The sequence below is a fragment of the Heptranchias perlo genome, chromosome 10 (assembly GCF_035084215.1).
Source record: "Heptranchias perlo isolate sHepPer1 chromosome 10, sHepPer1.hap1, whole genome shotgun sequence".
Lineage (NCBI taxonomy): Eukaryota > Metazoa > Chordata > Chondrichthyes > Hexanchiformes > Hexanchidae > Heptranchias > Heptranchias perlo.
In genome coordinates this window covers 61,989,187-62,003,129 of record NC_090334.1, presented here as the reverse complement: position 1 = coordinate 62,003,129, position 13,943 = coordinate 61,989,187, and the positions used below count along the sequence as shown (strand labels likewise).

At 41.4% G+C, this 13,943-nt stretch overlaps 2 protein-coding genes across 2 annotated transcripts in view; one reads left to right on the top strand and one right to left on the bottom strand.

The window, feature by feature from the left end:
* cpsf2 (cleavage and polyadenylation specific factor 2) overlaps nucleotides 1-8,023 on the bottom strand; it is a 41,077-nt gene extending 33,054 nt beyond the window's left edge. Inside the window, exons 1-2 of the mRNA XM_067991928.1 lie at nucleotides 7,862-8,023; nucleotides 712-887 (exon numbers count right to left, since the gene is read on the bottom strand). Coding sequence (XP_067848029.1) covers nucleotides 712-860 — 149 coding nt within the window. The 5' untranslated portion in view covers nucleotides 861-887; nucleotides 7,862-8,023. The remainder of the gene's footprint in view (nucleotides 1-711; nucleotides 888-7,861) is intronic.
* Nucleotides 8,024-8,210: 187 nt separating this feature from the next.
* LOC137326637 (NADH dehydrogenase [ubiquinone] 1 beta subcomplex subunit 1-like) lies at nucleotides 8,211-13,943 on the top strand. The gene is made up of 3 exons (XM_067991929.1): nucleotides 8,211-8,320; nucleotides 10,382-10,522; nucleotides 13,583-13,943. Exons 2-3 carry the CDS (start codon nucleotides 10,383-10,385, stop codon nucleotides 13,617-13,619), a joined length of 177 nt encoding a protein of 58 aa, XP_067848030.1. The 5' UTR covers nucleotides 8,211-8,320; nucleotide 10,382; the 3' UTR covers nucleotides 13,620-13,943.

Below are 13,943 nucleotides of genomic sequence, written 5' to 3'. Positions count from 1 at the left end.
TTATTGAAAGTACAAGTAGATGTTGACATTGATGGGACATTTTAATACACAAGGGGGATGAACTTCAATGGACTGAATGGTCTTTGCTTATGTTCAATGACCTCTAATAGAAAATTTGTTTGTGTGGAAAATAGACAACAACTGGAATCAGTCTCAACTGTGATGCCTCCCATGGATGAACCACTGCTTGTAACCTCAGCGTCTTATTCAACCCTGAGCTGAGCTTCCAATCCCATATCCTCCCCAGCACCAAGACCACCTACCACCTCCGTAAAACGTCCATCCACGCCCCTGCCTCAGCCCATTTGCAGCTGAAACCCTCATCGATGCCTTTGTTACCTCCAGACCCGACTATTCCAATGCTCTCCTGGCCGGCCGCCCATCTTCCACACTCCATAAACTTGAGCTCTTCCAAAACTCTGCTGCACATATCCTAACTCGCACCAAGCCCTGTTCACCACTGTGCTCACCGATGTACATTGGCGCCCGGTCCAGCAATGCCTCGAATTTTAAATTCTCATTCTTATGTTCAAATCCCTCCATGGCCTCACTCATCCCTATCTCTGTAACCTCCTCCAACCCTCCGAGATCTCAGTGTGCCTCCAATTCTGGCCTTTTATGCATCCCTGATTTCCTTCACCTCACCAATAGCGGCTGTGCCTTCAACTATCTAGCTATGAAGCAAGTCATTATAAATAATATTTTGCTTACTTTTTCAGTGCATCAATTATATCCATGGAGAAACTTTCATCCCAGCCACAGTCAAGCAGAAAGCGGAATTCATCCACCTGCAGCAAATAGCAGAGGGCAGATTCCTCCTGAACTCCAGAAATGGCAGTCAGTTTGATGATAGACGTCATTGTTGGTTTTCAAATAAACAAACACCACTGGCAAAATTGAGAAAGATATCAATATACAAAAATCGAATTTATATAGGATAAAATAGAAATAAAATAATGTCACTAATGAAGTGACATCACATTTGGAGATCAGTGTAAAAAAAATTAATATCTATTTTTGCATTCAGCAGCTGAATTTTAATGTATTTTATTCCTAATTAGCACAAGAGGGCAGAAATCAAAGGTTTCTGGACTGGAAAAGGGGGAGACGAGAAAAGGGCCTGAGAGGGGCCAAGAGAAAAAAAGGAAAATAGAAGAAATGGGCTTGGGTCCAGGGCAACAGCCAAATGTGCACACAAATGGAATTCAGGTTTTTTTTATTCGATCATGGGATGTGGGCATCGCTGGCGAGGCCAGCATTTATTGCCCATCCCTAATTGCCCTTGAGAAGATGGTGGTGAGCCGCCTTCTTGAACCGCTGCAGTCCGTGTGGTGAAGGTTCTCCCACAGTGCTGTTAGGAAGGGATTTCCAGGATTTTGACCCAGCGACGATGAAGGAATGGCGGTATATTTCCAAGTCGGGATGGTGTGTGACTTGGAGGGGAACGTGCAGGTGTGTTGTTCCCACGTGCCTGCTGCCCTTGTCCTTCTAGGTGGTAGAGGTCGTGGGTTTGGGAGGTGCTGTCAAAGAAGCCTTGGCGAGTTGCTGCAGTGCATCCTGAGGATGGTACACACTGCAGCCACTGTGCGTTGGTGGTGAAGGGAGTAAATGTTTAGGGTGGTGGATGGGGTGCCAACCAAGCGGGCTGCTTTGTCCTGGATGGTGTCGAGCTTCTTGAGTGTTATTGGAGCTGCACTCATCCAGGCAAATGGAGGGTATTCCATCATACTCCAGACTTGTGCCTTGTAGATGGTGGAAAGGCTTTGGGGAGTCAGGAGGTGAGTCACTCACCACAGAATACCCAGCCCATGACCTGCTCTTGTAGCCACTGTATTTACGTGGCTGGTCCAGTTAAGTTTCTGGTCAATGGTGACCCCCAGGATGTTGATTGTGGGGGATTCGGCAATGGTAATGCCGTTGAATGTCAAGGGCAGGTGGTTAGACTCTCTCTTATTGGAGATGGTCATTGCCTGGCACTTGTCTGGCGAGAATGTTACTTGCCGCTTATCAGCCCAAGCCTGGATGTCATCCAGGTCTTGCTGCATGCGGGCATGGACTGCTTCATTATCTGAGGGGTAATGGCAGAGATTAGGAGACACATATCCTGGTCATAAATAGAGGACAGGGAGGAGACACAATGACAGTCCAAAGTTAAACTCTAAAATCCAGTGGTAGGATAAACAGTCAGAACATTACAATACTGTATGTTATATATCTCACTTCAGACCACAGTGCACATGGTCTCACCTGTGAACACCTTAGTGTGGAATTTCCTGCCTAAAGAAAAACATTGCATGTAAAATTTAATTAAAGCAAATATGGATCATGAGTAAAAATAATGGCTCACTGTAGCATAAAAAACATGGCAAAAAAAACATGGCTCATGCGTTGCTGAACCTTAAAACTCAAAATTAGTGCTTTCCATCCCTGGTAACATCCTAGGGAATTTAGATTGTACTTTTTCCATTTCTTTACATCATTCCTACAATGGGGTGCCCACACTACATATAAGCTCTTGTAGAGGTTCAACATTCTCTCCTTTCTTTTGTATTCTGTTCCTCGAGATACAAAAGCAAGGATTCTGTTTGCCGTTTTTATAGCCATATCTACTTGTGCTATAACCTTTAGTGACCCATGCAAAGTTCCACCACTCCTCTATTCAAATCTTACCATTTGAAGTGTATTTCCCTTTTCTTACTTCCAAAATGTATTGCTGCACATTTTTCTACATTAAACTGCATCTGCCACCTATCTATCCATCTCGCTAACCTATCTATGTCCTCCTGCAGACTTTCACAATCCTCGTCACTATTTGCCATATCCTCCAATTTAGTGTCACTGGCAAATTTTATTTTTTTCCCCAATTTCTTAGTTCAGATCATTTATGCATATTGTAAATTGGAGTGGCCCCAATACAGACCCAAGTTTATTAAATACCATTATAATTTACATTGGTTATATATATATATATATATATATACACACAACATAATATAACTTTATTGTAAGCCATAGGCTTCTCATTCACACAAAATTCCACATTACTATTGTCAGTTATAAATATTAGCGTGTAACAAAAAAAAATCTAAAAACCAGATTGTCCGCCAGCACTGTTAGAATATTTTCCCACCAGCACCAGCCATCTGTTGCCACTGTGCACCCTCAAGCTCTTCGTGTTCATTGTCCCACCTCCCTTCCCTAAGCTTTTACCTCTCACTGTCATTGTTCTCACAGAATCACAGAATGGTTACAGCACAGGAGGCCATTCGGCCCATCGAGTCCATGCTGGCTCTCTGCAAGAGCAATCCAGCTAGGCCCACTCCTCCACCCTTTCCCCCTAGCCCGGCAATTTTTTTCCCTTCGAGTACTTATCCAATTCCCTTTTGAAAGCCATGACTGAATATGCCTCCACCACCCCCTCAGGTAGTGCATTCCAGATCATAACCACTTGCTGTGTAAAAAAGTTCTTCCTCATGTCGCCTTTGGTTCTTTTACCAATCACCTTAAATCTACGTCATCTGGTTCTCGACCCTTCCGCCAATGGGAACAGTTTCTCTCTATCTACTCTATTTAGACCCTTCGTGATTTTGAATACCTCGATCAAATCTCCTCTCAACCTTCTCTGCTCTAAGGAGAACAACCCCAGTTTCTCCAGTCTATCCACGTAACTGAAGTCCCTCATCCCTGGAACCATTCTAGTAAACCTCTTCTGAATTAAGTATAAATTTGTTCAATCAATCTGTATTAGTATTTACCCTTCACACATGCAGTAATCCTAAACCCATGTGCCCACCTTATCGCCACATGCTTTTACCTCCCTTTCCTTCAACCACCTGTCCAACCTATTCTTAAGTGTTGACATGCAATCATCAACTCTGGTAGTGTATTCCACAACTTCACAAACCTGTGTATAAAAAGGTTTTTCCTGTATCCTCCCCTAAATCTCTTACATTTAATCTTAATCTATATCCCCTCAGTCTGTTTCTATCTATTCTGATCTTTCCCTTCATAATTTTAAACACTTGTACCAAATTATTCTGTAATCTCTATGTTCTAATAAAAACAGTCTCAATTTTCATGTCTTTCTTCGTATTTCTATTTCCTCATACCAGGCAGCATTCAAGTGAATCTGCACACGTTATTCCTATAGTGGAGCATATAACACGCCAACTGTGGTCTTGCCAAGGTACTATATAGAATTACCATAGGAACATTCAGCCCCTCGTGCCTGCTCTGCCATTTGATAAGATCATGGCTGATCTGTGATCTAACTCCATATACCTGCCTTTGGCCCATATCCCTTAATACCTTTGGTTGCCATAAAGTTATCGATCTCACATTTAAATTTAGCAATTGAGCTAGTATCAATTGCCGTTTGCGGAAGAGTTCCAAACTTCTACAACCCTTTGTGTGTAGAAATGTTTTCTAATCTCGCTCCTGAAAGGTCTGGCTCTAATTTTTAGACTGTGCCCCCTACTCCTAGAATCCCCAACCAGTGGAAATAGATTCTCTCTAACCACCCTATCTGTTCCCCTTAATATCTTATAAACTTCGATCAGATCACCCCTTAATCTTCGAAACGCCAGAGACTACAACCCCAATTTGTGTAATCTATCCACGTAACTTAACCCTTGAAGTCCTGGTATCATTCTAGTAAACCTACGCTGCACTCCCTCCAAGGCCAATATGTCCTTCCGAAGGTGCGGTGCCCAGAACTGCTCACACTACTCCAGGTGCGGTCTAACCAGGGTTTTGTATAGCTGCAGCATAACTTCTGCCCCCTTGTACTCTAGTCCTCTAGATATAAAGGCCAGCATTCCATTTGCCTTCTTGATTATTTTCTGCACCTGTTCATGACACTTCAATGATCTATGTACCTGAACCCCTAAGTCCCTTTGGACATCCACTGTTTTTAACTTTTTACCATTTAGAAAGTACCCTGTTCTATCCTTTTTTGATCCAAAGTGGATGACCTCACATTTGTCTACATTGCATTCCATTTGCCACAGTTTTGCCCATTCACCTAATCTATCAATATCGCTTTGTAATTTTATGTTTTCATCTACACTGCTTACAATGCCACCAATCTTTGTGTCAGCGGCAAACTTAGATATGAGACTTTCTATGCCTTCATCTAAGTCGTTAATAAATATTGTGAATAATCAATTGAGGCCCCAAGACAGATCCCTGCGGGACTCCACTAGTCACATCCTGCCAATGTGAGCACCTACCCATTATCCCTTCTCTCTGTCGCCTATCGCTCAGCCAACTTCCTAACCAAGTCCGTACTTTTCCCTCGATTCCATGGGCTTCTATCTTAGCTAACAGTCTCTTTTTTGGGACCTTATCAAATGCCTTCTGGAATTCCATATAAATAACTTCCATTGACATTCCCCTGTCCACTACTTTAGTCACCTCTTCAAAAAATTCAATTAGGTTTGTCAGGCACGACCATTAAATCTTAACTTTTATACTCTTATACCACTTGCCACAAAACGCAGTATTCTATTAGATTTTTACAGCCTTATGCACTAAAGGTGCTGCTTTTAGCCTAGCCCCTCACCCCAAATCCCTTTGCTCTTCCATATCCCAATCTTCCCCCAAAGTATAATCATTACATTTTTTACCAAAATGTACCACCTGACATTGAATTTCACTTTTTGCCCCTTCTGCCATCTTACCAATTTCCCCCTACAGCTTTCTTTGGTCCTCGGAATTATTTACTATGCCACCTATTTTAGTATTGTCCGCAAATTTGGACACTACACTCTTTAGCCCTATATCCAAAGTATCCTGCATGGTATTTTGTCCATGTACACCATATCCACTGCATGTTCCCCATACACCATATCTGTCCCCTCCTCAAAGAACTGTTAGCAGGTTTGTCAAGCAAAATCTTCCTTTCTGAAATCTGTGTTGGCTGCTTCTAATTATTTTCTCTCCTTCTATAATTCATAGAGAAATAGCAAATTATAGCTGCTCCTTTTTTGTCTTTTCCTCTCTCCCTTTTGGTCTTCCTTTTCATCTTAGTCTCATAAACAAGTAACCAAGGCTCAAAATCCAGCACATGTCAGTGACTCCTCCCAATTTCACACCTCCACTAATGTATACATAATGCTCTTCTGCCACAAAAATTAACATTTTCTCATATTACTGCATTTTTTTACAGCAAACAAAGACTAAGAATGGGACCTAGCAGTTGACAGCAAATTACACCATCAGCAACTTAAGCTTTATGGGGATGAATTTAACATCAGTCAGTATACTACCAAGTCCCATTGTAAAACATGCATCAATTTGAGGGGGAAATTAGAATTCTATGTTTAACAACTCAACTGGTGTGAATTTTGCTTTATATACATAATACGGATTGTGTTTTCCAAGGATATTGTATTAGAATCATAGAAGTTTGTAACATGGAAACAGGCCCTTCGGCCCAACATGTCCATGTCACCCAGTTTATACCACTAAGCTAGTCCCAACTCCTGTATTCAATTTCTGACCAATGAAACCAAGCATGCTGAATGCCTTCTTCACCACCCTATCCACCTATGACTCCACTTTCAAGGAGCTAGGAACCTGTACTCCTAGATCTCTTTGTTCTATAACTCTCCCCAACGCCCTACCATTAACGGAGTAGGTCCTGGCCCGATTCGATCTACCAAAATGCATCACCTCACATTTATCTAAATTAAACTCCATCTGCCATTCATCGGCCCACTGGCCCAATTTATCAAGATCCCGTTGCAATCCTAGATAACCTTCTTCACTGTCCACAATGCCACCAGTGTCATCTGCAAACTTACTAACCATGCCTCCTAAATTCTCATCCAAATCATTAATACAAATAACAAATAACAGCGGACCCAGCACCGATCCCTGAGGCACACCGCTGGTCACAGGCCTCCAGTTTGAAAAACAACCCTCTACAACCACCCTCTGTCTTCTGTCGTCAATCCAATTTTGTATCCAATTGGCTACCTCACCTTGGATCCAGTGAGATTTAACCTTATGTAACAACCTACCATGCGGTACCTTGTCAAAGGCTTTGCTAAAGTTCATGTCGACCACGTCTACTGCACAGCCCTCATCTATCTTCTTGGTTACCCCTTCAAAAAACTCAATCAAATTCGTGAGACATGATTTTCCTCTCACAAGACCATGCTGACTGTTCCTAATCAGTCCCTGCCTCTCCAAATGCCTGTAGATCCTGTCTCTCAGAATACCCTCTAACAACTTACCCACTACAGATGTCAGGCTCACCGGTCTGTAGTTCCCAGGCTTTTCCCTGCCGCCCTCCTTAAACAAAGGCACAACATTTGCTACCCTCCAATCTTCAGGCACAGTAGCTGTCGATGATTCAAATATCTCTGCTAGGGGACCCGCAATTTCCTCCCTAACCTCCCATAACGTCCTGGTCTGGACGTTCTTGCATTCTACTTAAGACGTTATCATTTTAGCCATGGTAAAGAAATAACAAAGTATAGCACTTTATGGTTACTGTAATACACTAAAAAAGATCACACATCAACTGCAGCAGTTGGATTAGAAGTTTTACTGTAAAACGTAGCTTGTAAAACTAAAGGAGAACTGCTGTTTTGCTTCAGCCCCTGCTCATTTGAAAGGTTTCTGGACGGGGAATATCCCTGAAGAGGAACATCCAAACGGATTATATCCAGCGGGACTCTGTGGCCTTCTGATGTCTCTGCATTTTAATCTTTAAACTCCAGACCCTCTCCTCTCCTCTCCTCCCCTCCCCCGTGTGTTAAACCGGGGCCGGCGGCGGCGGCGGCGGCGCGGTGACCCGCTCAGGCCCCAAAACACATTTTTTTAATTACGTGAAACCTTACAGTAAACATACCGAGTTAAATTTAAGCGCCGAGGCCGTTTGTTTCACCAGCCCATGGGCGCCGCCGCCGGCCGGGCTCCTCTCTCTCTCTCTCTCTGTCCAAACACTTGTAACTTTACAGCGACAACCCGGCACCCGCTACCCGAGCCGCCATCTTCCACTGCGTCCTCGGGTCAGAGGTTAACGGACTCTACCATTCTCCTCGCCCACTCTCATAAAACTCGCGCTATTTTGAATCTGTTCTTCGGATGAATTGTGTTTGAGAAGTGAATTTGAAAATAATTAACTTGTTGATGAAAGCGGTGGTGTGGAGGTAGTCCCAGGGTGAGGTGTTCTGGATGCACCCCCCCCGCCGTGGTGAGGCGGTGTGTGGACGAGCCCGGTGCCCTTCGCTCCTGTTCCTGACGCTGACTGGAAGCGGCCGAAGGCAGTCAGACCGCGCGTCCCGGTTGAGTGGGAGGCCTGCGGCAGGTGAGTGTGGCCGAGGCCAGGGATCCGGGGTGGGGTGTCACCAGCGGGAGATGAGCTCAGGCTGAACCCTAGCCCATTCCTCCCGAGTTGCCAAGACCCGGTGAACGTGTCCTTGTCTCCTGCGGCCTAAACAATGATTTGCATCGGTTTGGTATTGCCTCTCAAGGTCAGTGTTCGGACCACTGCTTCTAGGACACACCAGGGACCTGGATTTAGGTCAAGGAGACGGTCATAGAAATGTGCGGACAACACAAAAATAAGGAGCTTAGTTAACTGTGAGGAGGGTTGTAAGCGACTTTAGGAGAACAAGTTTATAGATTGGGCAGGTAAGTGTTGGATGAAATTTAATGCAAACACACGAATTAAGAGCAGGAGTAGGCTATTCGGTCCCTCAAGCCTGCTCTACCATTTGATAAGATCATGGCTGATCTGATTGTAACCTCAACCCTACTTTCCCGTCTACCTACGATAACCTTTGACTCCCTTGTTAATCAGGAATCTATCCAACTCAGCCTTAAAAATATTCAGTGACCCTGCCTCCACCTCTCTCTGGGGAAGGGAGTTCCACAAACTCACCACCCTCAGAGAGAAAATTTCTCCTCATCTGTCTTAAATGGGAGACCCCTTATTTTTAAACTGTGGCCCCTAGTTCTAGTCTCTCCCACAAGGGGAAACAGCCTCTTTGCACCGACCCCTTCTAGTCCCCTCAGGATCTTATATGTTTCAATAAGATCACCTCTCATTCTTGTAAACTCCAGTGTACACAGGCCCAACTTGTCCAACCTTTCCTCATAAAATAACCCCCTCATCCCAGGAATCAGTCGAGTGAACCTTCTCTGAACCGCCTCCAAAGCAATTATATCCTTTCTTGAATAAGGACACAGTATTCTAGATGTGTCTCACCACTGCTCTATGTTAATGTGAAGTGATCCATTTTGGGAGGAACAATTAAGAGAGAAAATATAAAACAATGGTAAAACTTTAAAAGTAGAGGACCAGAGAGAGAGCAGATAAATGAGTGGATAAATTGATGCTGTTTTTAGGGGGGAAAAAACATGGGATTGTATGTTTTATAAATAGCCACAACTGTTTACATCCCTCCTGTGAAAAATATCCATCAACCATTGTTCTCTGTTTATATATAGAAGTTACAACTCTGTGTCCCTCCATGCAAGCAAATAGACCTAATCACATTTACCTACTGGTGTCCCATATCCTTCATCCCCTTTTCCTTCATCCATGTATCCAATCTAACCTTGAATGTTAAGAGAGTTTCTGTCTCAACCATTAACCCTGGAAATTCCACAACCTCACAACTCTTTTTGTAAAGAAATTTCTCTTGTCCTGGCCAATATTTATCCCTCAACCAACATCACTAAAAACAGATTATCTGGCTATTATTTCATTGCTGTTTGTGGGAATTTGCTGTGTACAAATTGGCTACTGTGTTTCCTACATTACAACAATAACTACACTTAGAAAGTACTTAAATGTGTGGCCATTTGTTCAGATAATACAATTATAGGCTAAAATACTTAGGTTTATATTATTGTAATGTTGCCAACAGTGTCAGTCTAGCCAGTTGAAGTACATTTCGCTGGCAAACCACACCAAACAGCCAAGGTTCCTGAAGGTTGATGTTTGAATTCACAATGTTGCAAGATGCATGCAGTTGCCATTAAAAATGTTCTTCAGATGAGAAGACCAAGGAGTTCTTCTAAAATTTCTTCCTCAACTAGTCCCACCAAAAGACAGATTAACTGGTCATTCATTTCACTGCTGTGTGGGGGATCTTTCTATGTCGAAAATGGCTTCCACAGTTACCTAATATAAGGTTCTTACAACTCACCAACCTGGGGACTGCCAGGTCTCTTTTGCCACATGTTTACTTGGAGTAAAAATCATATATATATAATTTTTAGACCAGTGTATCAGGATCTCCATTCCAGCCAAGGTGAACAGGTGGCCATGTCTCTGTAGGTCGGAATACAGCACCTTTTCATCAGGAATTTGTTTTGTATACTTCAGTCATTTTTTTTTGTTTTACTTTCCTCTTCTCAGCATGGTGAATCTGGTTAGCATCATACGTGAGCAATGGACCAATATCCTTGTCCCTCTGGGTTTTGTATTGGGATGTTATTTTGATAGAAGAAATGATGAAAAACTTACTGCATTCAGAAACAAAAGTATATTGTACAAACGGTGAGTATGAGATTTACATTTTGATTCCATATTGCCTTATTCGCAGATTAATTTGGGTGGCTACAATACTCATTATAGAGAATTTATTATTTTAATACAATACTGTATTGGTCATGATTGTCATTTATTTCATGACTGAAAACTTTTAACAAAATAAAAAAGTAATTTTTCAATGTCCATGATTTGCCTATAATCTCATTGTTTATGGTTGGCTTATTACACGCTCTTGCTAAATGTTCTCTTGCAGGAAGGAATGTGAAAAAGAGAAAAGGTATGCCAACCTAAGCTGTTCTGCTGCAGGTCTTGGCAATCAGTTACAAAGTAGCATTTTCAGAGACCTTCTATGTAGTTTGCCAGCCTTCTTAACCATGGAATCATTGGGTAGCAGGGGAAAGAAAACCTTAAGCTATTGAGTACAATAGCTCATACCTATTTTCCCCCTTTTGCTCCCCTGTGAAATCATCACATTCACTGTTCAGACATAAACTCAACAACAAAATTACCTTTGTAGACTGCTAATCCCAAATCTTTGTAACTGGATATTGCTGTTTTGGTATTTTGTTTCTCTTGGGTAATGAGTCTTGAAGTGCTTCTTTCATTTCTGTAGGGTGGAAGACCACACTTGTGATGCCCTTGATGTTAAAAATGTTCAAATGGAAAGTCTAAGCTGATGGTGCTGAGCTTATCATGCTGTTAAATCTGTATCTCCCTGTGATGTAATTGCTTCTAATTCTCACAGTTTATTTTCCACCACGTATTGCAATATATGCACTTTTTTGTTCATATTTAATATACTTTTTCCTTTTATTTTGATTTTGCCCAAGGTAACACCTTTCCTTTATCTATCTACTTCCTGCTTATAACTGGTTTATAGAATAAAAGGACTAAAGGAGGAAAATTATATCTGCGTGCTATCCTTTCTGCTAAATTATTTTCTATTAGTATATTTGCCTCATCTAATTCTACTTTCTCTACTTGCTGTTTCTGATTTATTTTCATTGCCCCTTTCCTTCCTAGTTTAAATGATTCTAGCACCTGAGAGACCATATGTCAAAACTACCAATTTTATTAAGACTCACAGATAAGAGAATAATGATTTAATCAGCGCTAGGAGTACAGTAATACAATACTTGATTTCTCATCAGTACTTTAAAATAGTTCCAAGACAAGGGTCAAGACATCTTTACAGTTCTCTGCAGTAACCTGGACCACGTGTCCTTTCACCCAAGCAGTGGCAAATGATGAATATCAATGCACACAAATTCAAAAAAATCTTGATGGGCTCAATCATTGTTGAAGTGGCAGATGCAATTTAATACAAGGAAATGTTATGTTTTGAGATTTGGCAGAGGGAAGATTGGTGTGGATTATGTACTAAATGGGAATGTACTTGAGGTATTAAAGCAGGAGAGGGATCTTAGGATGTTAGTGGGAAGGCCACTAAAACTATCAGCACAATGTTCCCAGGCTGCTTAACAAAAAAGCAAATAGAATGTTGGATGCATAGCCAGGGGTATAACATATAAATACAGATAGTTCATTTTAAAATGCTATTTGGCCCTGGTTGGACCACATCTGGAGGAGTTTTGGTCGCCCTATTTTAAAAAGGATATTCAATTATTAGAGGGGGTATAGAGAAGGGCTACATGGTTGACCCCAGAACTTAACGGAATGAATGACGTATGAGGAAAGATTGACTACCCTTGGTCTTACCTCTCTTGAAAAGAGAAGACTGAGATGGGATTTGATAGGAGTGTTCAAAATTATAAAAAGTTTGGACAAATTGGATCCAAGTAAACTTTTCTTGCCTCATACAGAATTTAAGCACAAGGGGATCATATTTATAAGTTAAGGACAACAAAATATAGGAAGTGCAGAAGGAACTTCTTTACTAAAAGGATGGTAAGTATGTGGAACAGATTACCAACACAGGTGGTGGAACCAGAAACCTTAATAGGTTTCAAGACAGAACTAGATAATACTTGTCAACAAATGGGATTCAGGGTTATTAGAAATGCACAAAGGGAATATTGTGGATAAGTGGGCTAAATGTGCCAACGGTCGTCTTCTGCCTGAAACTGTTACTATCTTAAAGGATCCTTCATTAGCTTGTGGCTCATGCAGCAGTGCAGTGAGATAGGGATAAGCCAACTATGACTCCAGTCCCAATTGTGCATATCTCTTTGATCCAGGCTAGTGCCAAGGAAGATGGACAGATGTAATTCACAAACCATTAAAGCTAACCCACTGCGAAAAATTTCTTGCATGAAAGTTAGATTTTCAAAGTTAACAAGATAGCCTCTCAGATCTTCACCTGCATGTTGAGACACGGATCGTAGATAATAGTCCTGAGCCTTTTTTGCAGTAGCCAACTCACATTTGGTCTAAAGAAGCAAACTATTTGCCCTGACTGAAGGCTGCCTATAAATACTGTACATATTGGACAGGAATGTGGATTTCTCCAACTTCCTTCTCTTCCCCACCCCCTTTCTCCACCCATACCATATAGAGAAAAACAAAGACAAACTATCCCAAGATGCAATTGCTGAAGTTACTTTAAAGTTTCTACAATATTGGCAATCTACCAATTCCTATAAATAAGCATAATGTAAAGTTCTATGAGCTGAAATGGGTCATCAGGTCTGTTTCAAGCTTCATAACATGCTGAAAAAAGATTCAGAAGAAAATGTGGCTGTTGTGGCCAGATTTAGAAAATAAAGTTTCAGAAGATGCATTTTTCATAAATATTGCAGGTAGCTTGCATTGTTTTAGTATGTTCACGTTGCTGGTGAGCAGGGGCATGTTAAAGCCAATTTAAACTGTTGTTACCTGGATGATGAAATGGGGAGGGAAATTTTATACTGTGTGAATTGCCAGTATGCAATGAAAAAAGTTGCCCAGAATCAGAATATTTGAGTAAAAAGCTACAGAGGAATTTCTGTCTTAACTTTGAATAGCAAGGAAAATGAGTAATGTGATAATAGGGTTTAATACCTATTTAGCTACTTCGGTAGTTGAACTGTTGTATATTTTAATTAATCATATTATCTTTCCTTTTAGGGAATTGAAACCAGGTGAAGAAACTACATGGAAATGAAGAGCCAAAAGCTATGCTGAGAAACAAGAAACTGTTTTGCAAAAAACCAGGCCCAAAGGCCCCAATTAGGGGCAGTGAAAATTTATTTGAATATTGCTGGTTTAGTTCCATTAAATTTTGACCTATTACAAGAAATGCTTATATCCATGCAGCAGATACTGGGTTAATATCCTACTAAAATTTGCCAAGATTTTCCCCTTCCCATCACTGAAGTATACAATTTTAAAATGTATGACAAATTGTTCATTGTATTTACTGTTTCACTAACTTGAATGTATACAAGTTGTATGTCAGACTTAATAAACCTTATACGATAGTACTAAA

Coding starts and splice junctions, on each gene's coding strand:
- LOC137326637 (XM_067991929.1), top strand. CDS start 10,383: ATGGTGAATCTGGTTAGCATCATACGTGAGCAATGGACCAATATCCTT. Junction 10,523..13,582: donor AAAAGTATATTGTACAAACG/GTGAGTATGAGA, acceptor CTTTCCTTTTAG/GGAATTGAAACCAGGTGAAG.